This window comes from Coenobita brevimanus, chromosome 23, assembly GCF_032717465.1.
Source record: "Coenobita brevimanus isolate Jiangsu-jjx chromosome 23, ASM3271746v2, whole genome shotgun sequence".
NCBI classification, from domain to species: domain Eukaryota; kingdom Metazoa; phylum Arthropoda; class Malacostraca; order Decapoda; family Coenobitidae; genus Coenobita; species Coenobita brevimanus.
In genome coordinates, this window is record NC_136976.1 from 64,630,034 (window position 1) to 64,655,976 (window position 25,943).

General features: G+C 41.2%; 1 protein-coding gene across 1 annotated transcript in view; it reads left to right on the top strand.

The window, feature by feature from the left end:
* LOC145392999 (GATA zinc finger domain-containing protein 1) overlaps positions 1-25,943 on the top strand; it is a 57,283-nt gene that overhangs the window by 7,592 nt on the left and 23,748 nt on the right. The window contains exon 2 of the mRNA XM_080267308.1: positions 4,934-4,993. Coding sequence (XP_080123434.1) covers positions 4,934-4,993 — 60 coding nt within the window. The remainder of the gene's footprint in view (positions 1-4,933; positions 4,994-25,943) is intronic.

A 25,943-nucleotide genomic window follows, 5' to 3' on the forward strand; every position in this document is an offset into this window, starting at 1 on the left:
ACCACCAGTACAGCAGGGAAGGAGATGCTACTACTGTAACCTAAGTCATACATTTGGTAAGAAAAATTGCCCTGCTGTGAACAAGAATTCCAAGAAGAGCAACAGTTCTTCAGGAAAATGCCAAGTTTATAGGAGGAGTGACACTGGCTGGTTCTGTTCAGACTACTGCATCTGTACAAAAGGTGGGGAGAGACTTAGGTTGGTTTATTAAACTACGAGCTGCAAATGAAAGAGAAGAAGTAGTGTGGTGTATTGATACAGGGACACAGATATCAGTAATGCCTGAAAATGTTTACAAAATTCCTTTGGTATTTCAATAAAGTCTGATAAAGAACTTGTTGAAGTTGGAGATACGTGGTTAGAGACTGTTGGATGTGTTGACCTACAATTAACTCATGATCAAAATGTACTCGTAATTCAGGAAAGAGTGTATGTGGTGAGAGGAGCAACAAAACTACTGCTTGGAGTCCCAGCAATACAAAAACTGGGCCTTTTGCATGAAATTCCAGGCATCTATAGTATTTGGGTTGTTAGCTATGACAAGGTAACCCTGCATACTAAGGATGATATAACTCAGTCTTACCCAAAGCTTTCAATGGTCTGGGAAAGTTAAAAGGAGAATACTCAATAGCCTTGAAAGAAAATGCAGGCCCATTTTGTCTCAGTGCCCCTGGGAGAGTTCCCTTGCCTTTACTCAAAAAAGTAGAGACAGGGTTAGAGAGGCTGGTCAATTCAGATGATATTGAACCTGTTGATGAACCTACCGACTGGTGTGCTCCCATCGTAGTTGTGCCAAAGCCTTCTGGTGATATACGCCTGTGTGTAGATCTGACCATATTAAACCAAGCTGTGAAAAGGGAAATTTACACAATGCCTACAGTAGAGAGCACACTTGGATCAATTGCAGGTGGTGTAATGTATTCCAAAATTGATGCTAATTCAGGATTTCATCAGATAATGTTGGATCCAAAGAGCTGTAAATTGACAACTTTTATCACTCCATTCGGGAGACACATGTTCAAGAGACTCCCTTATGGAATTACATCTGCTGAATACTATCAGAAATGCATGAAACAGTTGACTAGGTTGGATGAAGTTACATGCCACATGGATGACATTCTGATAATGGCGCGGAGCGAAGCTGAACATAATGAGCGTCTGAAAACTGTGCATAAGAGGCTACAAGAAGAAGGTATGACACTGAACCGGGATAAATGTGTATTCTTTGCTTCAAAGGTTTATTTGGGTCAGATAATTGATGGTGGAAAAATTCAAAAGGACCCAATGAAAGTCAAAGCAATTGTAGAGTATCCTGAACCTTAAGACACAACAGGGCTAAGGCAGTACATAGGACTGGCCGACCAGCTCATGAAGTTTTCTCCAAATCTAGCTGAGTGGCCTAAACCATTACGGGATTTGCTGAAGAAGAACACAGTCTGGTGCTGGGGGTCGGCACAGATGATCGCCTTTCAGGAAGTCAAAGAAGATCTTGCTTCAGATTGAGTGTTAGCCATGTACAGCACAGAGAAAGAAACCATTGTGTGTGCTGATGCTAGTAGTTATGGTTTAGGAGCAGCCCTTTTGTAGAAACAGTCATCAGGAGAGGAACACCCTGTTGCATATGTAAGTCGATCCATTACCGAATGTAGGTATGCACAAATTGAGAAAGAGGCCCTGGCAATTACATGGGCTATGGAACATTGGAGAGACCTGCTTGTTGGGATGAAGATTAAGATTAAAACAGATCACAAGCCTCTAGTGTCTTTGCTTTCCACAAAACTAATTGATGAATTGCCTATCAGAATTCACTGGTTTAGAATGAGGCTCATGAGGTACCGGTACGACTTCGTAGTTGAGCATGTACCAGGAAGACTAATGTATACTGCAGATGCCCTATCGTGTAGCCCTGTGGATCATCAAGACACCCCTAATGAACTGCAAGTCGATGCAGAGTGCTATGTTATTGAAATACTAGCTACTCTACCTGCATCAGATTTTTGTGTAAGAGAAATTAAAGAAGAACTCAACAAGGATGACACTCTCAGAATGGTGATGCACTATGTCAAACAAGGATGGCTGGTTGAAAAATGCAGACTGTATGGACCTATCAGTAAATATTGGAGCGAAAGAGGGAGCTTAACCGTAGAAAATGGGTTGTTGTTCAGAGGAAGACAACTAGTTATACCAGAGGCGCTGAGGGAAGACATCTTGGGGTACCTTCATGATGCTCACCAAGGTGTAACAAAAACACGTGAAAATGCAGCTGCTTCTGTTTGGTGGCCTGGAATCTCAAAAGATATTGAAATAATGATCAAGACTTGTAACAAATGTGCCAGATACAAGAGAGAAAAAGTTGAACCTATGAAAAGCACACCATTTCCTGAAAGACCATGGTCTAAAGTAGTAGATTTTTTCATTTATAAAGGACGCAATTATGTCCTGGCCGTGGATTACTATTCAAGAGATGTTGAAATATGTTTTACCTCAAGAAATGTTAGCTCGCAGGAAACAATAAGTAAAATGAAAAAGATATTTAGCAGGTATGGTATCTGTGACATTCTGTTCTAGGATAATGGACCACAATTTGTCTCCAAAGAATTCTGCCAGTTTACAGTGCAATGGAAGTTTCAGCATGTAACTTCATCCTCACATTTTCCCCAGTTAAATGGAGAGGTGGAAAGGTTTTTGCAGACAATGAAGACCGTTTTTAACAAATGCGATGATGAATACTTGGCTCTTTTTATGTACAGGAACACCCCGTTACACAGTGGATACTCCTCTGCTCAGCTGAGTATGGGATGCAAGCTAAAGACAAGAGTTCCCTGCCACAATGGAGACCTTCTGCCCTAGTTACCTGACTATCATCATGTGAGGAGGAAAGAAAACGAATATCAAGAGAAAATATCAAATAGCTATAATCACCGTCACAAAGTCACATGTGGAGAACCATTTTGTGTTGGAGACAGAGTGTGGATTCCAGACTTGGGGACAGAAGGGATGATCATACAGTACCATGAAGCACCTCGGTCACTTCTGATTCAAACCACTCAACACACTGTACGACGTAATAGGAGGATGATCAGGAAACTGACTAAGTTCCAGTTCCCTATGCTAGGAACCCTGTGAGACAACCTTTTAGTGTAGTAACCTTTTAGTGTAGTACCAGACCCTACCTCACATCCAGCACCTACTGGAAATCACTCAGCCAAGTCTGCTGCTGATACAACTCGGCTGGAACTAAACCAAGAAATTATGGAGAGTGACAGTGGAATGCTTGATGGAAGTACAGCTGAAATTCCCAAATCACCTCCAATGCAAGCAAAGCAATCAAGAAAACAAGTAGGAGCACCTCAGATTCTTAAACCACCTCCGGTGCAAACTAGGCAGTTGAGAAGAGAAATAAGAGCCCCCCATAGATATATTGAGGAATGAGTGGTAGGTGGTGACGACTATCATCCACTTACTTGATGTAGTGCTGCCTACTTCTTCCTTAGCATTTATCATTCTTTTTCTGTGCCTTCCCTCCTCTTTTCCTATTTCTCCCATCTTTCCTGTCATTTAAGAAAAAAAAAAAAAGGCAGATGTGATGTTACATTTATTAACGAATAAGGAAGAAGTTGGTAACACTACAGTGGAGTGTGGCAACACTGTAACGGAATGTTTAGGTTTGAGCAGCATCACAATAAAGGGCTCACGTGGCCAGTTGTCTCCCAGCTTTTCATTTATATTTAAGCCTACAAACAACACAACAGATAGATAGATAGTAATCATTCAGAGCACATGAAAAATCGTCAGATAAACCCTTTACCTAACAGGGTGAGTTCCCCCCCCAGGACTGCTTCATGTCATTGATCATTCAGAATGCCTCCAAGCCCATTGAAAGCTGCTCAAACCTTCCTTGTACCATACCATACTTACCATCTCGGGCCAGTTCAGGATGGGCATAAACCCCATTTATGAAGGAAATGCCATAGAGAGGAACCCTCCTAATTTAATGAGAAGATCATAGAACACTTGAAAATACTATGAGGCCATGGTGAGTTGAAGTTGTTTTTCCATCCATCCATCCATCGTCCAATCCTACATTGCCCCACGAGGAGCGTAGGAGCCCAGGGCTAGGCAGTTGGTACCGACATTTAAGATGAGAGTGCTATCTATCTGTCTGATCTATGGTATCTATCTATAGCCGACACCAGAATCCTATAAGGGGTGGCTGTTTGACTTTGAGTTACCTTTAATTATGGTAATTGTTTTATGGGGAGGGACACAAACCCTCTGCCAACCCACTTGTTGACACGTAGGAAATCACATATAGGCTGGTTATATGGTTACCACCCAGTGTTGCAAATGGTTTCCTGGCTTCCAGGACTTGTCACTCAATGTAAAGCCACCTCAGAAGGAAAGAAAAGTAATAAAAAGTGACTGGAAAGATGGGATAAATAGGAAGGGAGGAGGGCAGACACAGAAAAAGAACAGCTACAGTATTAAAGGTGAAGGAAGAAGTACGGTAGGCAGCACGTACAGGTATGGTACATCAAGCGAGTGGATGATGGTCGCCACCCCCTTACCATAAACCATTACATTACCTCTTGTTATAAAGGGTAAAATTGGAGGACCACTACACAGATTCAAGCTTTTCTCTTCCTTTGTCATGTTCTTAAGGAAAATGATTATAGTACAGTATAACATACAACACAGTTGATACAGTAGTTAATTTTAGAAAAAAAAAATGAAGATGATAGAAAAAAAATTTACCTACTTCATGATGTTTAATAAAACAGTTGATACAGTAGTTAATTTTAGAAAAAAAAATTGAAGATGATAGAAAAAAAATGTACCTACTTCATGATGTTTAATAGAATACAATAACTTTATAGCCTATTTTTTTCTATAGCTTGCAGATTTTCAGTATTTTCTGTTTTAACTTCTACAGGCCACCAAAGCTCCTCTTGCTGTAGCTACTCCAGTCACATCAGAGTACCTTTTCTATAAGGTGAGACTTTTATTATTGTACTGTAATAGCTCCAATTATGGTCATGTGATATATTTTATTGGTAGTATTTAACACTCAGTCAGAGCTGTAAAGTATTATGTGTATCAGTACTTGTGTACATTATAGTTAGATAATTCTTTGGTATTATTCCTCACAGCTGCTTGATAAATTTATGCTTTACAGTATAACACCCTGTTATAGGTATAAAATGTTTGTCTGTTTATGGTATGCAGGTGTATCCCAGTTTAACAAAGCAGTTGGTTAGGTAAAAACCCATCATTAGGCAGGGTATAGTACATCGGGGTAGATTTAACATGTAAAGCAATGGGATGCGTTTTTCAGCCTTGGGTTCCCCCCCCCCAACCAAGTCCAAAACCCTCCCAAATGAGCCCAAAAACAAGTTTAAGTACAATCTGAATGGCCTAACAGCTGTAAAAGAAGCTAACCTATGCCTAATACCTGTAAATAACTCACTAAAACCAACAAATAAAATCTGAATATCGTCAAATATAAGTCTGGAAAAAGTCAACCTTAGCAAACTGTACCTCATAGTAACAATGTTGACCCCACCGATGGCTAAAACACATTAATCTAAGTCTAAAAGCAGTTTATAAATCAACCTAAAGACACAATTTTAGACTAAAATATTATCAAAATTGGTAAAAAAAAATCAAAACCCATTGTTAAACGGGGGTTTGGCCATTGTTACGCAGGGTATGGTGGTATTTCTACCCCCACTGTTAAGCTGGGTGTCACATCTAGGGGTATCGTATATCAAGGTATACCTGTATCTATCTACAGCCAGATGCCATAATCCCATAAGGGATGGCCATTTGACTTTGAGTTGTTTGATGGGGAGGGGCACTAATGCTTCATCAACCCAGTTGTTGACATGTAGGAAATTTGTATGTGTTTGGTTTATGGTTACCACCCAACGTTGTAAATGGTTTCCTTGCTTACAGGAAACCATTAGGCTTGTCACTCATTGTAAAGCTGCCTGAGAAGGAAAGAATAATAATAAAAAGTTACAGGAAAGATGGGAGAAAGAGGAAAAGAGGAGGGCAGACACAGAGAAAGAGTGATTAAGGTGAAGGAAGAAGTAGGCAGGATTACTTCTTGTCTTGGCACTACTCGGCATACATTATTCTGCGTAGCTAATGGATGAATTAAAATGATATCCGGCAGAAAGCATAAAATCTTTAACACAACCCGGCATGAAAGACTTTCTACTGGCTAAAAGTACATTATTATCCTCCATGAGACAGTTGTTGTCATCAAACATCCAGCCACAATCACAAAAAAAGAAAATAAAGAAATAAAATACACAAAAAGAATGGGGTTATACTGTACATGTACAGTAATTCGAAAGGGGTGGAGTGTTGAGGGAGGGAGGGAGGATTGACGGTTGGTGGGCCTAGCAGCTTAAGCCCCTGTCACACATAGGTGACTCAAGGGCCAACTGCAACGCAACTCAAGGTTGTGTCGTAGTTGGCTCCCACGCCGCCTGACTGACCCCGAATCTGCCCTGCTCATGACTGCCTAACAACTGTGTCAGGACTGCCTCACGACTGGTTATGACGTCCTCAAGAACATGAAAAGATCACGAGGCGACTGTGAGGCAACGGAGCTACGAGTCTTCAAATTTGAAATTTAACAAATTTTTGTCAGCCATGACTGTGACATGACCGCCCACGAATGCAAGACGACTGCGTGACACGTTTGGGGAATGCACCCCGACCCCCGCACGACACCCCCACGACCGACCCATGGGGCGAGGCATCACACCTGGACCACCAATGACACCCAGCATGGGGTGGGGCATCACTGGACCACCAGTGACACCCAGTGTGGGGCGGGGCATCACACATGGACCACCAGTGACACCCAGCGCATCACCATGGACCTCTCCTGTGTCTAGTCAGTTAATGAGGGACACGCAGTTATAACGTTTTCTTTTTTTTGTCAGCGACGGCATCATGACACGCAACAAACGCATCACGATGCATCCGATTGAGCTAAGACTGCTTCACGACCAATGTATGACATTCCTGACTGCGATCCAATTGTGACACGACTTTTGGCAAGTTATGAGGCCTGATGAGTCGTCCCAGCGGCTCATGAGCGCCCTAAAGAGTTCAGGCTTTGTCTGCGAATCAAGGGACGAACGATGAAAAAATGCATTATGATCCTGAGTCGCGCTGCGGTCGGCCCTTGAGTCGCTTGTGTGTGACGGGGGCTTTGTGGGGTGTTTGGTGGTGGATGGGGAGGGGAGATGCAACGGTTGGGAGTAGAAGAGTTTTGATTGGCTAAGGCAGAGGAGGGAGAATTCTAATGCAGAGTTTTCATTGGCTGACAGCAGGAATGTGGATGTTCTTTTACTCTCCATTGTATTCCTCCACTGCTTTGGTGCTGATATTCAAACAAACCTACAGTACACTGCACACTATGTCTCTTCCAAAACATTATTATTATAAAATGGCAGTGTTGCGATGGGTTTCTCTGCAAAACTTGGCTAGCCTTCTAGTGCTGCTGTGGCTCTCTGACATATCACACAGCGGCCCTCTGCCCCCTCCTCTCCTCTCTGGTAAGTACAACTTACAGTGTTCTGAAGTGTACATTACTGAACTAAACAAGTGACTTTTGGATTCTGCTAAGGTACTGATGAAAGTGTATTGGAAAGAAAAGTCAATTAAATTGTGTTACTAGACAAAAAAGTTGATAAAAATGTGTTCATTTTACTAAGCAAAATAATCATGCCACAGAGGAATCGTTAACAATATATAAAATCATTTAGACAACTAAATGAGTTATTTAAGAGGAGCCTGTGGAGTCACATGGAGAGACAGGCTGACGAATGAGGATATAAAGGAGCGTTGTGGTGTGGATGTGGATGTGATAGGAGGCGTTATGAGGAACACACTGAGGTGGTTTGGCCATGTGGAGAGGATGGAGGATGAAAGACTGACGAAGAGAGTGTATGTGAGTGAGGTGGATGGGGGAAGAGGGAGGGGGAGGCCAAGGATGAGATGGAGGGATGGGGTGGAGAGGTATATGAGAGAGGGGGGTGTGAGTTGGGAGCAGGGTAGTGAATTGGCGGGGGACAGGGCGACTTGGAGGCGATTTGTTTGTGGCCACCCCAAACGGGATTGAGGCGTCTGGCAATAGATAGATAGATAGATAGATAGATTTAGACAACTGTTTCTTTCCAAGTGAAGTTTGTCCTTGCAAGTTGTTACTATGAGACAAAAGTTTTGTTGTATTCTGTGTGGCAGAGTGCTAGAATTTCGATAGAAGAAAGTACAGTATGGTGTACACAGTACAGTGCAGTAGTGAAGCTTACTTCATTTTATTCATGTTTTTTTCTGTTTTTTGATGTTTTAAGTGTTTATTTTGGGTGTTATTATACATTATTCTCCAGTGATGTCTACATCACCACCACCATCAAAATCACAACCACCATCAACATGAAATGTGTTTCTGTACATTAGAGTACAGTGTACTTCACAGTACATACAGTACTGGTATGTCAGTATTAGGAACGCCTTTTAGTTGATTTTCTACAATTTATAGTGTTTGCAATGTGCATTATACAGTACATGTACTGCTGGGTGAAAGAAAACGGATATCTCGGCTGGGGGGACTTTGATATTATCCCCATCGTCAGCATGAAATTACTTATGTACATAAAATTATAGTGCACTGAACCGTATTTAACTATTTTATTTTTAGGAATGTCTGTTAGCTGCTTTTTGACATTTCAAAGGATTTTGTAGGGGTTAGACAGTGGATAAGTGTTATAGGGTTGGGAGGTTAGGGGCCCCTAGGGGGGACATTTGCATAACCTGGCATTTTGACTATATGTCAGGCCTTTAGCTCTATTACATCAGATAATTGGGAGTTTACTGTACACCAAGGGAGTGGATGATGGTTGCCACCTCCTAACACCTCCAGTATGATAATGTATACAGGTAGCTTGGTAATTCTTGATAATGTTATATCACTTATAGCTGTCTGATTAATTGTTCATCAGAAGTTTAGTGTGGGGTTGTTTTACCATATTTTTCATCATCTTATGTCATGCTTTGTTTTACTCCATGAAACTGGAGCCTATCAATTCATCTGTTATCAGAGGTCTGTCAGTAAACTTAGTCTGTACAGTGCCAGAAGTATTGCAATTAAAATCTAAAAATTAATTGTAGCAGCTCAGAATGAAAGTTTCAGACAAGATTAATGATGTAGAGGAAGAAAGGCAGACACGAATACAGTATTTCATGTTGCTAATACACTCGACCCTCGATTTGCCGGACTAAAAGAGGGGAAGTCCAGCCTGAGAATCACAAAAGTCTGGGAATCGCAAAAGTCCGGGGGCCATGGCCCATTCCCCTAAGTTTACCATACTCAGTCCGGCAATCGCCAATATTCAGTACCTGCCCAGGACTTTTACCACACTTTGTCCAGCACTCAGTATTACATGTACGGTACCAACATAAGTTACATACAAAACATGGATTAGTATAATAACAACATATGACTACATAAAAGGAAAAGTAAATACTGTATATTTAACATACTGTACTGTATGTATTTACTGTACTGTATTGTTGAGAGGATGGAGGTGTATGCCATGATCGTACAGTGGTTCCCCGAATAGCTTAAACTATTTGATGTCAGACACAACATCTATAGGTGAATCTGTAGCACCACTGGAGTTGTTTTGAGCAGCTTGGTTCAGGAGGAGGTGGCTTGGCTGTGGCAGAATGGCTCATACCACTGGGGCCTGGTTCAGGAGAAGGCGGCTGGGCAGTGTGTGGTTTAAAAAACTATCACTTGATTACTTTCCAAGGGGTTGGTGGTGCCATCCTGGAGTTATAAACTGCTCAGATAATGCTCAAATGTAAGGCTGCTTTACAGCACGAGACAACAGTAAACAAATATCTGGTACGAACACGACCACCTAGCGGGTGGCCTGGACACTGACCGGGGAACAGAAGGGATCACTGCGCAGGTAGTGTGAAATGTAGCTAAGTTTCAGTATTTTCAGTATTTTGTCCGGGAAATCCAAAATCCGGGAAATAGAGGTCCGCCAAATCAAGGGTCGAGTGTACAATGTTTCCCATCATTGTGTATATTTTCATTTTTTTGTGTTAGAAGCAGTTAAATTGGTGAATGCCATTCAAAATGGAAAATTTCCAGATGGCTTCACTTGCAGTTGAAGCCAACCAGACCTATGATAGGGAGGGTGAGAGTAGGGAATAATTACACATTTATCCACCCCTTTTAATCCCTGGATGGTCAGAGGTTTCCTAAATCCTTATTTACAGTAATTTTTTAGTATCCACAATAATGCATGAGTATGATATGTTTGTGACTGAGCAGGAGTTCATTAAGGTAGGTGTTAACTCTAAGGTGGTCAGAAGCTTCTTAATGCAGAAATCCAGAATTGCAGTATACCCTGTGCCTTTGCTTGGCATACCAAAACTGTCCATTTCAGAGGTTATGTTCCAACGTTTTGATCAGACTTTCCATCACAATCACCCAGTTTTGCCCTTTGGAATGTTGTGGGTCCATTTCTTGTGTTGTCAAGGATATGTGAATGTAGATGTGGTAGACCTTGTATTTACAAGGGACTGATTTGTACTGAACATGTTTTGCACTGGTAAATAAACCCTGACCTGCCTCCATTAAAAGGGGGGGGCAGGGCAGTTTGCACAGGAAAATCTCAGTACGTTAGTCAAGCTCGTGTCTACAGCCGTGACGTTTATTTAACAACACCTCCAGCAGCAAACCCCCAGGCAACAACAATAAAACAGTTTTGGAAGGCATTTAATACAGTAGGATGGTTTAACACGAGATAAGTTCTATAGGAACTCGAGAGTGATCTTGCACTTAATCAAGTATTGTTTCAATAGAATAAATTAGTTTGGGATTTGAGAAAGAGACAAAATACTGTACTGATACATTTATTTACATAACTAGGTCTGTCCAAAAAGAAACCAAACTTTTTAAATAACACGCCAACTAGCCACCATTGCTTGATCGTGATGAGAGTGCTGTGTAGTGGCAACTTTGAGCTTAGTCTAACACTAGCCACATCATGCCACATCATAGTCATCAAGGTACATGTGCTTGAGTGAACATGTGTTTAGTGCACTTGGTAATTTGTTGCAAGTTGAACAATGAAGGATCTTGAGGAACATCATGTTTGTATGAGTTTCTACTTCAAATTGGGAAAAACATTATGAAGACTTTTCATATGTTGCAGCAGGTTCGCAGGGAGAATTGTTTGAGTCATGAACAATGTTACAAATGGTTCCAGCTGTTCAGATCGGGATGAACATCCTCAAAAGACGTCCTTCCATGTGAAGAGATAATGATCACGTTGAGAAAGTGCTTGCTGTGATTGTGAAAATCATTGCCTGACTGTCAGTGAAGTTCCTGAAGAAGAAGGCATCTGTAAAAGTTCGTGCCATATGATTTTGACCGAAAAACTGAAGATGCATCATGCTGCTGCAGAATTTGTGTTGCATCTGCTGAAGGTGAAACATAAAGAGAACCGTGTCGCAGTCAGTCAGGAGCTCTTCGATTGTTTGAGTGCTGATGAAGGTTTTCAGAAAAATATCATGACTGGTGATGAAACATGGGTGTACAGCTATGATGTCAGAACAAAAAGTGAGTTATCACAGTGGGTTGAAACATTGTTACCAAATATAATAAAAAATATGAAGGTGATGTTGATCATCTCTTTATACTGCAAGGGCATCATTAGTCATGAGTTTATTCCATGTGGTCAGACAGTCAGTGAAGAGTTTTACATGGAGAGCTTGAAGCATTTGAGGGAGACATTGTGAAGGAAGAGGCCTGAAGTGTGGACAAACAAAACCTGGATAATGCACCATGAGAGTGCACCTGCTCACACGTCGCTCCTTATGTATGACTTTTGGTGAAGCACGAGACAACTGTCGTCCTCCAGTCACCCTGTTTTCTGGACTTGGCCCCAGCAGACTTTTTTTTTTTCTCTCTCTCTCTCTCAAGTTACAGTCCATCCTGAAAGGTCACCCAGTTCAGATGATAGAAAACTTGATAAGTGCACTAAACATACACTCACCCAAGCTCAAGTACTTTGATGACTAAGTGACATGGCATGATGTGACTAGTGTTGGCCTAAAGCTCAAAGTTGCCACTACATAACGTTCCCGTTGTGATCATGCTACACTAGCTTGTTGGTGTGCTATTTAAAAAGTTTGGTTTCTTTTTGGACAGACCTTGTATAAAAATGTGGGAGTGACTGTTTAAGCACTTCAAAAAGATGAGTTGCTGCATCTCTGTACTGTGTGTTTGGCCTACACTGGTCCTGCAGCATAACAGAGGGTTGGCTAGTGTCCCTGGCCACCCCGTGCTCCTCTCCCCCCCACAAATTCCACTGTCAAAATACAGAGATGCATGTTCACTTCACCTAGAATAAACAGAACATTGTCTTTTTGTTGGATTTTGCTGGAACAAATGGCCGTAATTCAACATGGCCGAAATTATGGGATGTGAAGTGGTCTGTTTACACAATCAGCTGACCACACACACACACACACACACAAAATAGCAAAAATACAAAGGAAAATTACAAACACTGACTCTTGCAGAGAACTAATAGAAGAATGAAATAATCTTCATGAATGGAGCAATAGATAGCAAATGGAATTCATTGTGGACAAATGCCATGTAATTAAGTTTGGTAAAAGTGGAAAAAGACCAGATTGGGATTATTAGGTAGGAAGTTCAACCCTACACGTATCTGAAAAGGAGAAGGACCTAGGATTGATTATCAATAATGGACTCTTTCCAGCTGGCCACATAAATGAGAACATACGAAACAAGCACACACTGCTTGCTAATATGAGAATAGCATTCACATACTGTATATAAATGAAGAGATGCTGAGAAAGATAATGACATCATTCATCAGACCAACCCTGATCTTGACTCCTCATCTCAAAAAATACATAGATTGAAGAAGTACAAATGGCTGCTGCAAGATGGGTACCAAGCTTAAAGGATCTAAGCTCTGAAGAAAGACTAGAAAAACCAAACCTAACGACATTACAAGAGAGAGAAGGAAAAGTGGAGACATGATTGCACTATAAATGCATCTCAGGGAAAGAGAAAATAGAATACATAGATTGAAGAAGTACAAAAGGCTGCTACAAGATGGGTACCAAGCTTAAAGGAACTAAGCTCTGAAGAAAGACCAGAAAAACCGAACCTAACAACATTACAAGAGAGTGAGAAGGAAAAGTGGAGACATAATTACACTATAAATGCATCTCAGGGAAAGAGAAAATAGACAACATTGAGTATATAACCTATGGGGAGGCATCAGCAAGAGGACACTGCATAAAACTGCATAAAAAGAAAGGTGACTAAGACATAGGGAAATTCAGTTTCCCAAATAGGTCAGTTGATCACAAGAATGCACTACCGAATGAAATAGTGTGTGCCAAAACTGTTCATAAATTTAAGGATATGTATGATAAAAATGGTTCAATACATGGGACAGTTTGAGCTTGACTCATTCCTAAAAAGTTTCCTGTACATGAGTAAACCATTTACTATGCTGGGTGGTAACCATATAACCAAATTATGGCGCCTGGTGGTTTAGTGGGTAATTAAGGCGCTCCAATAGGATTAAGCTAGTATGGGTTTATATCCAAGGGATAGTTTTTTTTTTTTTGAATAATGAATGGAGGAAGGAAAAACAAAGGAAAAAAAAAAAGTCCATGTCCCTAAAGGCATCCTCCATTCATAAAATATTTATAACAACTGGATTTGAACTGAATTGGATTAAATGTTTTTGGGAAACAACTCCCAGGAAGTGAATATCAGAGAGTAGTAGTTCTGGGGATAAATGAATTTTGATAAGCAGAGGTTCCGCATTGTGGGGGAGAGAGTGTGAGTTCGTGGGTGCTTCCAACTCCCCGAGTATTTCGCGAGAAAATGTGAAGGGGAGGCACAGTTGAAGCCAGTTCGTCAGAGCACTTATGGTAAAAATATCGACAAAATTATGCTAGAGAAGCAATATCTCTATGTACTGATAATGGAGGAAGGTCCTGCATAATGGCAGGATTATTTATTAATCTAATGGCTTTATTTTGAATTTTGTCCAACTGCCTCAATGCAACCGCTCCACATCCACTCCATTGTGGTGAACAGTATTCGATCTGAGAACACACATGACTTTTTGTATATTGTGGCCATCTGCTTGTCAGTGAAGAACTCATGAACTCTGTACATAAGTCCCAATTTTTTGGAAGCATTTTTAGCAAGGGATTTAACATAAGCTGTCCAGATTAGGTTGGGGTTTAGAGTAACACCTAGGATATCAATTGTAGTGGATATGGGAATTATTGACATCATATAAAATTATGTGAGAGTCTTAGGGATTCTTTTGGTTGGAGAAATTAATGTATTTAGTTTTCTGAGCATTAAAGGAGACCAGATTTGTTTGTCCCCATTGATTAATTTTAGAAAGGTCCTGGTTCAGAGAAATTGCTGTGTTTATTTGGGAATTTATAATATCAAATTGTGTAAAGGAGGTACTAAATGTGAAAGAACTATGAAGGGTCGAGTCATCAGCATAAGAGTGTATTTTGTTGTGAGTGACAGATTGGAGGTCATTAATATGAATGAGAAAGAGGGTTGGCGCCAAAACTGATCCCAGAGGTATGCCAGCATTTATGGAATGAAACTGAGAATAAATTCCATCTACCATGACCCGTATTTTTCTATTATGAAGGTAAGAAGATATAAGAGGAACCAGTGATGCAAGGCCATAGTGTGACATCTTAGACAGTAAGGCCCAGTGCCATACTCTGTCAAATGCTTTTGATATATCAAGTACAGTACTATTGTGTGTGTTTCACTGTGTTGGTCTATTGTTTTGTTAATCTGATGGGTAAGAAGGCAAAGAATGTCTACAGCTGAATGTTCTTGTCTAAATCCATACTGCCAATCATTGATTAATTTATTGATTTCTGGATGCTTGATTATGTGTTTGTTAGTGTCTCAAAAACTTTACCGAGAATGGAAGTTATTGCAATTGGTCTTTAGTTTGATGGATCAGAAGTTGCCCTCTTTTTAGGAACAGGATGGATATTTGCTTCTTTCCAAGAGGCTGGAAAACTTGAGGTACAGATCCATAAGCGGAAAAATTTTGCCAATACAGGAGACAACACTGAGGAGCAATTTTTAAGTACTGTTGAAGGAATTTCATCTGGACCAGTAGCTTTGTCTGCTGAGAGATTTTGTAATACAGCTTGTACGTATCTGGTGTGAATCACGAAAGGAAGTATTTGAGGGGAATCACAATCAAGTATAGGAATATTGTAATTTTCTGTATTTAGGGTTGAGTTTGTTGAAAAAATGTGAACAAGAAGTTTGGCTTTTCCACATGAGTTACTTACTAGATTTCCATTGGGGGACTGTAAAGGTGGAATGGAAGAGGTGGTAGTGAAGTTAGTTTTGAATGAATTAAAGGTTGACCAGAATATTTTGTTATCATTTGGGTTGTTTAGTAGTTTGTTAGCCTGTCTATGTAGAAAGTTTGATTTAGAAAGATTGATAATAGTTTTGGCATGGTTTCTGATATTTCTGTAATAGTTAAAGGCTTCTTTGGTTTTGGTCTTTGTATAAGTGTTATAGGCTATTGTTTTATGTTCTGTTACTCTAGCACAATTGTGGTCAAACCATTTAGGAGAATTACATCTTTTTCTGTAACTATGATGGGGAATGAATGTTTCCATGCTGATTTTAATGAAATCCTGTACGTGACCCAATGTGGAATTTGCGTCTTGGGAGAAAAAGGAGGTCCAAGGAACATCCATGAAAAAATTATGAAGGCCTTCCTAGTCTGCCCTGTCGTAGTGCCATTTAGTCACCACGACTGGTTCAGAGCTGGAGGGTGTGGTAGGTGTTAAACTGGTGGCTTGAATCAGACAATGATCCGAGGATCCGAGGGGGGGCTTCACTTCGACATTATAATTATCTGAATTGGTTGTGAGAAACAAGTCCAATAGGAGTAGACTGTAGCACCAGTCGAGCAGGGCAGTACTCCCGAGGTGGATGGAAAGCTGATGATAGGGAGTGCTGGAGCTCCCGTTTCATCAGCCCTCAGGACTAGTTCCTGACCATCCCCCTTTGCTGAACTTTTTCAGTGTCTCAGTTACACAGAGAGTAGGCCAGCATGCTCTCCAGTACAAATTTCTCTATCTATCTTCACCAAACTACATGCACAGTACACACTACACTTCCTATTCAAAATTAACCAAAAATGGCGTTGATTCACCCAGCCTCGGAGTCCCCAGGGGGGGGGACCATAAATGCCCCGCCATCTGCCCTCTCCCGGTGACGACTGAGGTGCCTGGAACCACTGTCTGACTCTCTTCTTCATTTCTGCAACATTCGCGGCCTTTCATCTAACTTTCGCTCTGTTGAGCACCACCTCTCCTCCTCTAAACCTCACCTTCTTTTTCTAACGGAGACTCAGCTGTCTGAGGCAACTGACAGCAAACCCTTTTCTGTATCCTCCTACTTTCTCTATACTCATTTCAAAGCCAAAGGTGGCTGTTGTGTATACATACGCAACGACTTATCTTGCTCTCGTGTTCCTGAACTTGATTCTTCTGAATTCTCCACTCTCTGGCTTCGGCTTTCCTGTCATTCTCTGACTAAATATATCTGTGCTGTTTACTTATCCCCTAATTCTACTGACTATCAAAATTCTTCGACTATCTTACTTCTACGATGGAACACATTCTGTCCATTTCTCCTTTCTCTGAAATCTCCATTCTCGGAGATTTCAATGTTCACCACCACCTTTGGCTCTCCTCTCCTTTCACGGATCCACCTGGTGAGCAAGCCTACATCTTTTCTATCCTTAATGACCTAGAGCAGCTTGTACAGCACCCTACCCGTATCCCTGACCGCCTTGGAGAGAGCTCCAACATACTTGACCTCTTCCTCACAACCAATCCTTCTGCTTACTCTGTTAATCTTTTCTCTCCGTTGGGCTCCTCCGATCACAACCTTATTACCTTAACCTGTCCTATCGCTCCAGTACGGCCTGCGGACCCTCCAGGGAAACGTCGTCTCTGGCATTTTGGAGCTGCGAACTGGGAGGCTCCTCAGGCAGTACTTCTTTGATTTTCCCTGGAATGATTATTGCTTCCATGGCCGTGAGACATCTGAGTGTGCCTCATGACACGGAGGTTATTCTCTCGGGCATGGAAGCATACATTCTTTCTCATATCCTTTGACTAACGCAAGAAAGCCTTGGTTTAATCACGCTTGTTCTAATGCTGTCCGCAGTCAAGGAGAGGGCCTACAAAAGGTACCGGAGCCAACCCACCCCTGAATCACATAATCTTTACGTTGCTTCTGCCCGGAATCGTGCTAAGTCTGTTCTTCGCTCTACTAAAAATAATTTCATCCATACTAAATGCTCTCAACTCTCCAACTCGAATTCTTCTCGCTCCTTCTGGCACCTTGCCAAAAATCTTTCTAACAACTTTAACTGCCTCATCATCCTTCCCTCCTCTTTTCTACTCTGATGGTTCTGTAGCTATTTCTTCTACTGATAAAGCAGATCTCTTCGCACAGACTTTCTCCTCCAATTCCACCTTAGACGATTCCGGTGCTGTTCCTCCATCACTTCCCCCTCTGACTTCCTCATGGCTGACATTAAAATTTCTTCAGTTGATGTATTTTCTGCCATTACTGGCCTCAGTACTAACAAGGCATATGGGCCTGATGGAGTCCCTCCTGTTGTTCTCAAAAACTGTGCTTCTGTGCTTACACCCTGCCTAGGCAAACTATTTCGCCTTTGTCTGTCAACTTGTACCTTTCCTTCTTGCTGGAAGTTTGCTCTCATTCAGCCAGTCCCAAAGAAGGGTGACCACTCCCCAACCCTCCAACTATCGTCCAATTGCTTTAACGTCCTGTATTTCAAAAGTTTTCGAGTCAATTCTTAATAAAAAAATTTTAAGGCATCTTTCCTATCACAACCTTCTTTCCGATCGTCAGTATGGGTTCATTAGACGCTCCACTGGCGATCTTCTCACCTACCTTTCAGACTCCTGGTCATCCTCCTTTGGGACTTTGGCATAAAGCTTTGCCATTGCACTTGACATCTCAAAGGCTTTCGATCGAGTCTGGCATAAATCTTTAATTTCCAAACTGCCCTCCTACGGTTTCTATCCTTCTATCTGTGCCTTCATCGCTAGCTTCCTTTCTGGTCGTTCTATAGCCGCTGTCGTAGACGGCCATCGTTCTTCTCCTAGATCTATCAACAGTGGTGTTCCTCAGGGCTCTGTCCTATCACCAACTCTCTTCCTTTTATTCATCAATGATCTTCTAAGCTGTACATCTAACCCTATCCACTCATACGCTGATGACTCCACCCTTCATCTTTCCATTCGGTTCCCGCAACGCCCATCTCAACAGTTACTTCAAGAAACAAGGGATGAGGCTATGGCACACCTAATGTCTGACTTGGCTCATATCTCTGACTGGGGTAAAAATAATATGGTTGTCTTTAATGCATCTAAGACTCAGTTCTTACACCTATCAACCCGACAAAAATCTTCCACAGGTATACCTACTAATATTTAATAATATTCAGCTTAATCCTGCATCATCCTTGAACATGCTTGGGGTTTCATTTACTCGGGACTTATTTTGGAAAAATCATATTACATCTCTTGTAAAATCTGCTTCCAAGAGATTGGGTGTGCTAAGCCGACTCCGCTCTTTCTTTACCCCTGCACAATTGTTGACTCTATACAGAGGTTTTATCCGCCCCTGTGTGGAGTACAACTCTCATGTGTGGGGAGGCTCCCACATACAGCTCTTTCTCAATAGGGTGGAGTCAAAGGCTTTTCTGTCCTCATTAACTCTCCTCCTCTTACTGACTCCTTCAACCTCTGTCTCTTCGCCGCACTGTTGCATCTTTATCTCTTTTCTATCGCTACTTTAATGGTCACTGCTCCTCTGAACTGTCTGCTTGCATTCCTCCACCTCTACGACGGGCGCGTAGCACCCGTCTGGCAGCAAACTCTCATCCCTTTTCTGTCCAACTCTCTAATGCAAGAGTTAACCGTTACTCCCAGTCTTTCATTTATGCAACAGGTCAGCTCTGGAACTGTCTCCCTCTGTCTGTATTTCCTCCTGCCTATGATCTCCAGTCTTTCAAACGTAGTGTGTCCAGGCATCTCAAAATGATCGGATCTTGAATTTGGCTCTCTATTGTATTTTGTTTTTCTCTTGGAGGGAACTGTTACTGCGGGCTCATGGCCTTTGGTTCCTTCTTCCTCGCATAAAAAAAAAAAAAAAAAAAAAAAAAAAAAAAGGTGGGGATTGTCTGGTACACGGGTTGGTTGACTGATTAACTGGGTTAGATTAAATGAGTCTGCAAATAGCTCACATTCAAGACCAGAGTCATCAGTTCTGGCTGAATAAATGAGCCATTCAACATTATGGACATTAAAATCACCCAGAATAGTAATTTCTGATGCAGTAGTAATATTGAGGACACTTAGTTGTGAAGACAGAGAGTCAAATAAACTCGGCTCTGGAAGGGCATCAGGGGAATGATAAACACAACAGAAATACTTAACTTTACTAAAAGAATTTAATTTGTATATGGAATAGTCGAAATAAGGACAATTAAATTTAGTAATCTCCTCCAGGGCAATTTCTGATTTAGCAAGGCAACATACGCCTGGACATGTGGAGAGAATGGAGAATGAAAGACTGACTAAGAGGGTGTATGTAGGTGAGGTGGAGGGAGGGAGAGGGAGGAGTAGACCGAGGATGAGGTGGAGGGATGGAGTTGAGAGGTATATGAGGGAGGGGGGGGTGAGTTGGGGGGAGGGGAGTCAAATGGTGGGTGACAGAGTGACTTGGAGGCGTTTTGTCTGCGGCCACCCTTTGCAGGATTAGGGCGTCGGCCTATAGATAGATAGATAGAACATACGCCTCCTTTGGGTCAGAAATTTTGAATCAAGATATAACCAGGAAAATTAAATCTAGCTAAATCAGAGGTGGAGCTTACTCGTGTCTCTGTCAAAAATAGCAAATCAGGGGATTCAAACTGGAGAAAATTTTGAACAGCGTTGATGTTTGAGTGAAGTCCCCTGATATTGCAAAAGAAAATTTTACTGCACTGACGAGCAGATTTAGGGTGCCACAACACTGGAGGTGTCACAGTTGTTTGATGACGACCGGGAGGGCCCTGTGCAGACGACCCAGCCCTGCCGGTGGTGGTCACCCGAGAAACCACCGCATTAATTCCCAGTATAGCAGCAGCCATGGTTCTTTTTATGGGGGGGAGAGCAAGGATGTGTTGTGAAATGTGTATGTTATGTAATGACAAGATTGGTGTTTTATGGAGAGAGGATAGCTGGTTTAAGGCAATGTGAAATAATGTGGATGTATGTGTTGTGTAAAGAGGGCAGCCTGATGCCCTCTGATGTTTGAGGCAGAAAGATGTGTAACCAGCTACCAAGGCCTAGGAGAGAAAATGGAATCCAGGCTATTCCCTGAGTCTCCCGTTACCATGGCAGTAGTACTTCCCTGCGTGGGGCTGCCTACCCCTACTACTAATGCCACTCAGGGGTGTGTGAGGCTGGACACTGTCATCTTAAATGTCAGGACCAACTTGCCTAGTCCTGGGCTCCTACGCTTCTCATGGGGTGACTTAGGATTGGATGATGGATGGATGGATGGAAGAACTATTAGGTAGGTAAGAACACACTGCTCCCTGCCTCATTGCCACCACTCACAATACAATATTTTTTCTTCTGACAAAAAGAGTTATTCATTAAAACAAATGGTCATAAATCAGCACAGCTAAAATGGGGTGTGAAATTGTTTGATTTTACTCAATCAGCTGGACACACACACACACACACACACACACACACACACACACACACACACACACACACACACACACACACACACACACACACACACACAAAGAGGTGGGGATGGAAAATATTATAATAAGAAAAGATCTGAATGAAGAAGAAAGAGAAGTTTTAAAATCATTAAAGGAAGAAGTAAAGGAAAAAAATGATAAGAGGACAGAGGAAGAATGTAATACTTTTTTTTGGAGAGTATTGGATATGAAAGTAAGGAAATGATATTTAAGGAAATAGAAGTGAAGGAAACTAAGGGGGATGGTTGTGAAAGATCAGAAGTTGAGGAAGTGGTACGGACGGAGAGTAGGAGAGAAGAGGGTATTAATAATGTCAAAAATAATTTGAAGGTGATATATACTAATGTTGATGGTTTCATATCGACAAGGATCGAAATTAATGATTTCTTGAGAGAGCATGAACCTGATGTCATGTGCCTTGTAGAGACCAAATTAAGAGAAGATATTGATGTTCATTTGGGAGATGGTAAATACAAACTGTGGAGAAAAGACAGAAAAGAAAAAAAGGGAGGAGGAGTGATGATAGCAGTGAAGAACAACATAAATGTAGATACTGTGGAAATGGGAGAAGGCAGGGCTGAAGTGATATATATGAAATTAGAAACTGGAGAGAATGTTAAGAGAGATATGGCGGTAGTGTATGTTCCCCCAAAGACGAGAGCATGGAAGGATGACGAATACCATGAGATGTTGTCAGATATGGCTAGCTACTTGCAAAAAATAATTGAGAAAAGCAATAATATAATTTTGGTGGGTGACTTTAATTGTAAAGAGGTGAACTGGGAGGAATTGTACTCGGGAGGCGGCGAGGATTCGTGGGGCACTATGTTATTAAATATAATAATGAATAATGTGATGACGCAATGGGTCAAAGAAGAGACACGGTTTCGAGGTGAGGACACACCAGCAAGGTTAGATTTACTGTTCACCAAAGAACCCGATGTAATAGAATCATTGGAATATCTCTGTCCTTTGGGAAAAAGTGATCACGTGGTCATTGAGTTCCAGATGTTAATAGGAAATGTCGAGCCAAGAGACGAGCTTCATAGACAGGGAAGATACAACTTTGGGAAAGCAAATTTTACAGGATTGAGAAACTTTTTTGAAAATGCGGATTGGAGAAAATTCAGAGAAACGAGAGATACAGAGGAAGTGGGATATCTTTCTAGACCTCTATAATTTGGGAGTGGAAAAATTTGTACCAAGAGTAAGAGGGAAAGAAAACAGGAAAAAGGAGTGGTTTAATAGAAGGTGTATGATAGCAAAAAAAGAGAGAGATAAGGCATGGAACAATTGGAGAAAGAGAGGTAACGACAGAACAAAGGAAGAATATAAAAGAACAAGAAATGAATACACAAGAATACGTAGAGAAGAAGAAAGGAATTTTGAAAAGGTATAATTGACAAATGCAAGGATGAACCCAAACTGTTTTATAGATTTGTTAATGGCAAACTGAAACAAAAGGAAGGAATCACCAAGCTGAAAGTAGAAGGAGAGGTCTTTAAGGATGCGGCAATGCAAGCAGAAATAATGAACAAACGTTTCCAGTCAGTTTTCACTAAAGAAAAGGAGCTTGTGGAAGGGGAGGGAGTGATTAGAAATGTTCCGGTGATGAAAGATATAAAAGTGGAGGTACAGGAAGTGTATAAATTACTGGAAACTCAAGATGTAAGGAAAGCCCCAGGACCTGATGGAATTTCTAATTGGGTACTGAAGGAATGCAGAGAACAACTGGCGGATAAAATTCACAGCTTAATTGTATGCTCACTGGAAGAGGGGAAAGTGCCAAAAGAATGGAAGAGGGCAAATGTGGTACCAATTTACAAGGGAGGAAACAGGGAAGAACCCCTGAATTATAGACCAGTGTCTCTAACCAGCATGGTCGCAAAATTGTGTGAGAGAATCCTGAAAGACAGATGGATAAAATATCTGGAAGAGATGAATATTTTGGCTGAATGTCAGTTTGGATTCAGAAGTGGAAGGTCATGTGTTTCTAACTTGTTGAGCTTTTACTCAAGAGCGATTGATGTGGTACAGGAGAGAGATGGTTGGGTGGATTGTGTGTACTTAGACTTAGAGAAGGCCTTTGACAAGGTACCTCATAAGAGACTAATGTGGAAACTAGAATATATAGGAGGACTAAAGGGGAAACTTCTGGAATGGATGAGAGACTTTTTGAGAGACAGACAAATGAGGACAGTAATAAAGGAAAAGATGTCTGGATGGAGGGAAGTAACAAGTGGAGTCCCTCAAGGCTCAGTGTTGGCGTCAGTAATGTTCCTGATTTACGTAAATGATATGGTAGATGGAGTGAACAGTTATGCAAGTCTGTTTGCTGATGATGTAAAGATCTTGAGGAAGATAGAGGTTGAGGAGGATTGTAAAATACTGCAGGAGGATTTGGATAGGATACACAATTGGAGCCGGACGTGGGAAATGAAATTTAATGTAAAGAAATGTAAAATATTGGAAATGGGTAAAAGTACCAGGAGACCATCACTGAATTATTTTTTGGGTAATGAATTAATCACAAAAAGGAGAGAAGAGAAAGATTTGGGAGTGCTGGTCCAAGATAGTTTGTCACCAGAAAAGCACATTAACAAGATAGTTGGAGAGACTTATAAACTCTTGACTAACATAAGAGCAGCATTTCATTATATGGATGAGGAAATGATGAAAAAATTGATAGTGGCCATGATCCGCCCCAGGTTAGAATATGCAGCGGTAGTGTGGTCCCCACACAAAAAGAAAGATATAAACAAGATTGAGAGAATACAAAGAACAGCAACCAAGATGGTCCCCAGTCTGACAGACCTGTCATACAGAGAGAGGCTGGAAAAACTGGATTTGCCTTCGTTAGAGGAAAGGAGAAAGAGGGGAGACATGATTGTGGTGTTCAGGACCATGGTGGGAGTAGATAAAATTGACTAAGAAGATCTGTTTGTATGGGATAAGAGAGCAACAAGATGACATGGAATGAAATTGAAAAAGTCAAGCTACTTGAAGGATATCAAGAAATATAGCTTTCCTTACAGAAGTATAGACTTATGGAATAGCCTGGACAAAGAGATCGTCCAGTCTAGAAACTTAAACGAGTTTAAAGCCAAATTTGACTTATTGAGAAACAGCGACGGAAACCCACGAGCATAGTACATTCTGTGTATATCACAATTAGGTATATTAGGTAAATACTTAAATATTTGGAACGACTTAGACAAAGAGGTGGTGCATGAGAAAAACATTCATGTGTGTAAAGGTAGACTTGATAAATGTGGATATGGAGACAGGACAACACGAGCATTGCTCAATTCCTGTATACTACAAATAGGTAAATACAAATAGGTAAATACACACACACACACACACACACACACACACACGTCATTCCTACCACTCACTTTGTACTCCTACTTTTTCTTCTTTCAGCTGTGTTTTTTGTTACTTTGTGTTGTTGAAATAGTCATCTAAAATGCTGAACCCAACTCAGTGCAAAGAATTATGTCTGCCGATGCACCTTCACCAGCTGACAGCAGTACAGAACAGAATCAATACATATCGTGCATCTGAAAGTAAATGTTTGCATTCCAAACAATAAATATTTGCCTGTCACATTGTATGCACAAAATTTAATGCTTTTCTAAGTAAAAAACACTTTCACAAACACTAAAACCCACCTGATGATTATGGTGAACAGGAGGATGACGTAACTTTTTTTTGCTGCAGAAATGAAACGGTGGTAGGCTACTTATTAACTACTTTGCACACACTTTTTTTTTTTTTTTTTTTTTTTTTTTTTTTTTAAATGCCCTGCGATGTTCTTAGAGGTTGAATGTGTAGAGTGGGGTCTCCTCATATTGTACTGCTATTGGAAAATATTGTGTAAAACCTTAAAAAAACTGGAAATGAAAATCAGCACCCATCGATGAAACTTGTGGTAGTTGCCACGCCTTAGAGCTGCAGCTGAGATAAATGTAATATTTGCAACACACTGAAAAGAACAAGGGTGGATTTTATACAGACCATCATTTGGAGATGATGGTCCATATAGGCCCAGATGCACCAGCAAAAGAATATTAAATAAGCACATAGACACATAATCAGTGAAAATGTTTCCTGCATGTGTCATGCTAATTCCGTGTAAAATTGAAAGGAAGAAATTAGAATGGAAGATTATGTTCTTAAAGCATACTGAGTTGAGAAAGAGTGATGGAAAATGAAGCAAGTCTTTTGGTGGCTTATCTGATAGGTGTTTGTAGAACTCCTTTCACTTTACTGCCTGTAATTTCTCCCTTGTGTGCATTAGATGGGAATACTAAGTTGTCCCTCCCTTCTGACACTGCTGAATCTGAGATAAGAGTCTTATTGACAGCAGTCTTCCTCATCGCTGGATGAGTTTTATTTCTTTTTCTTTTTTCTCTCATTCCCTCTCCCTCATTTCATTGAACACAGATTCATTGTGTGTCAAATGACACAATTTTACGCTCTTGCTTACCTTCTTATGTACATTTTATTAGATTGTTTTGGTTCGTTACTGTGTATTGCATGTATTTAACCCCTGTTCACTGGTTTAACATCTATACACATCACAATCTGGGTGCTACATGGCCGCCAGGTAGCGGCTATACATGCAAGTGTCTTCCTGCCACCATTTGAAATGCCCACCATTTCATCTCAGCACCAAAGGGTAGGGAGGGAGCCCCTCCATAGCATGCAGGTGAGAGTCCCTCTTTCCTGTGCTTTTGCCAGGTGTACAGTGATGTCTTCAGGTTCCTATTTGTCTGATTCCATCCAGTTGCATCATCCACCCCTCCCAAGCCTCTTTCCAGGGATACTAGAAAAAAGCTCAGGGATAGTGCCATAAGGCATGCCTTGGATGCAACAGTGTCAGGTTTATCTAGTCATGGAGAAGTTAGCATTTTGAGAGCAGAGCCCTAGTCAGCACCACAGGCAGATGCACAAACACGT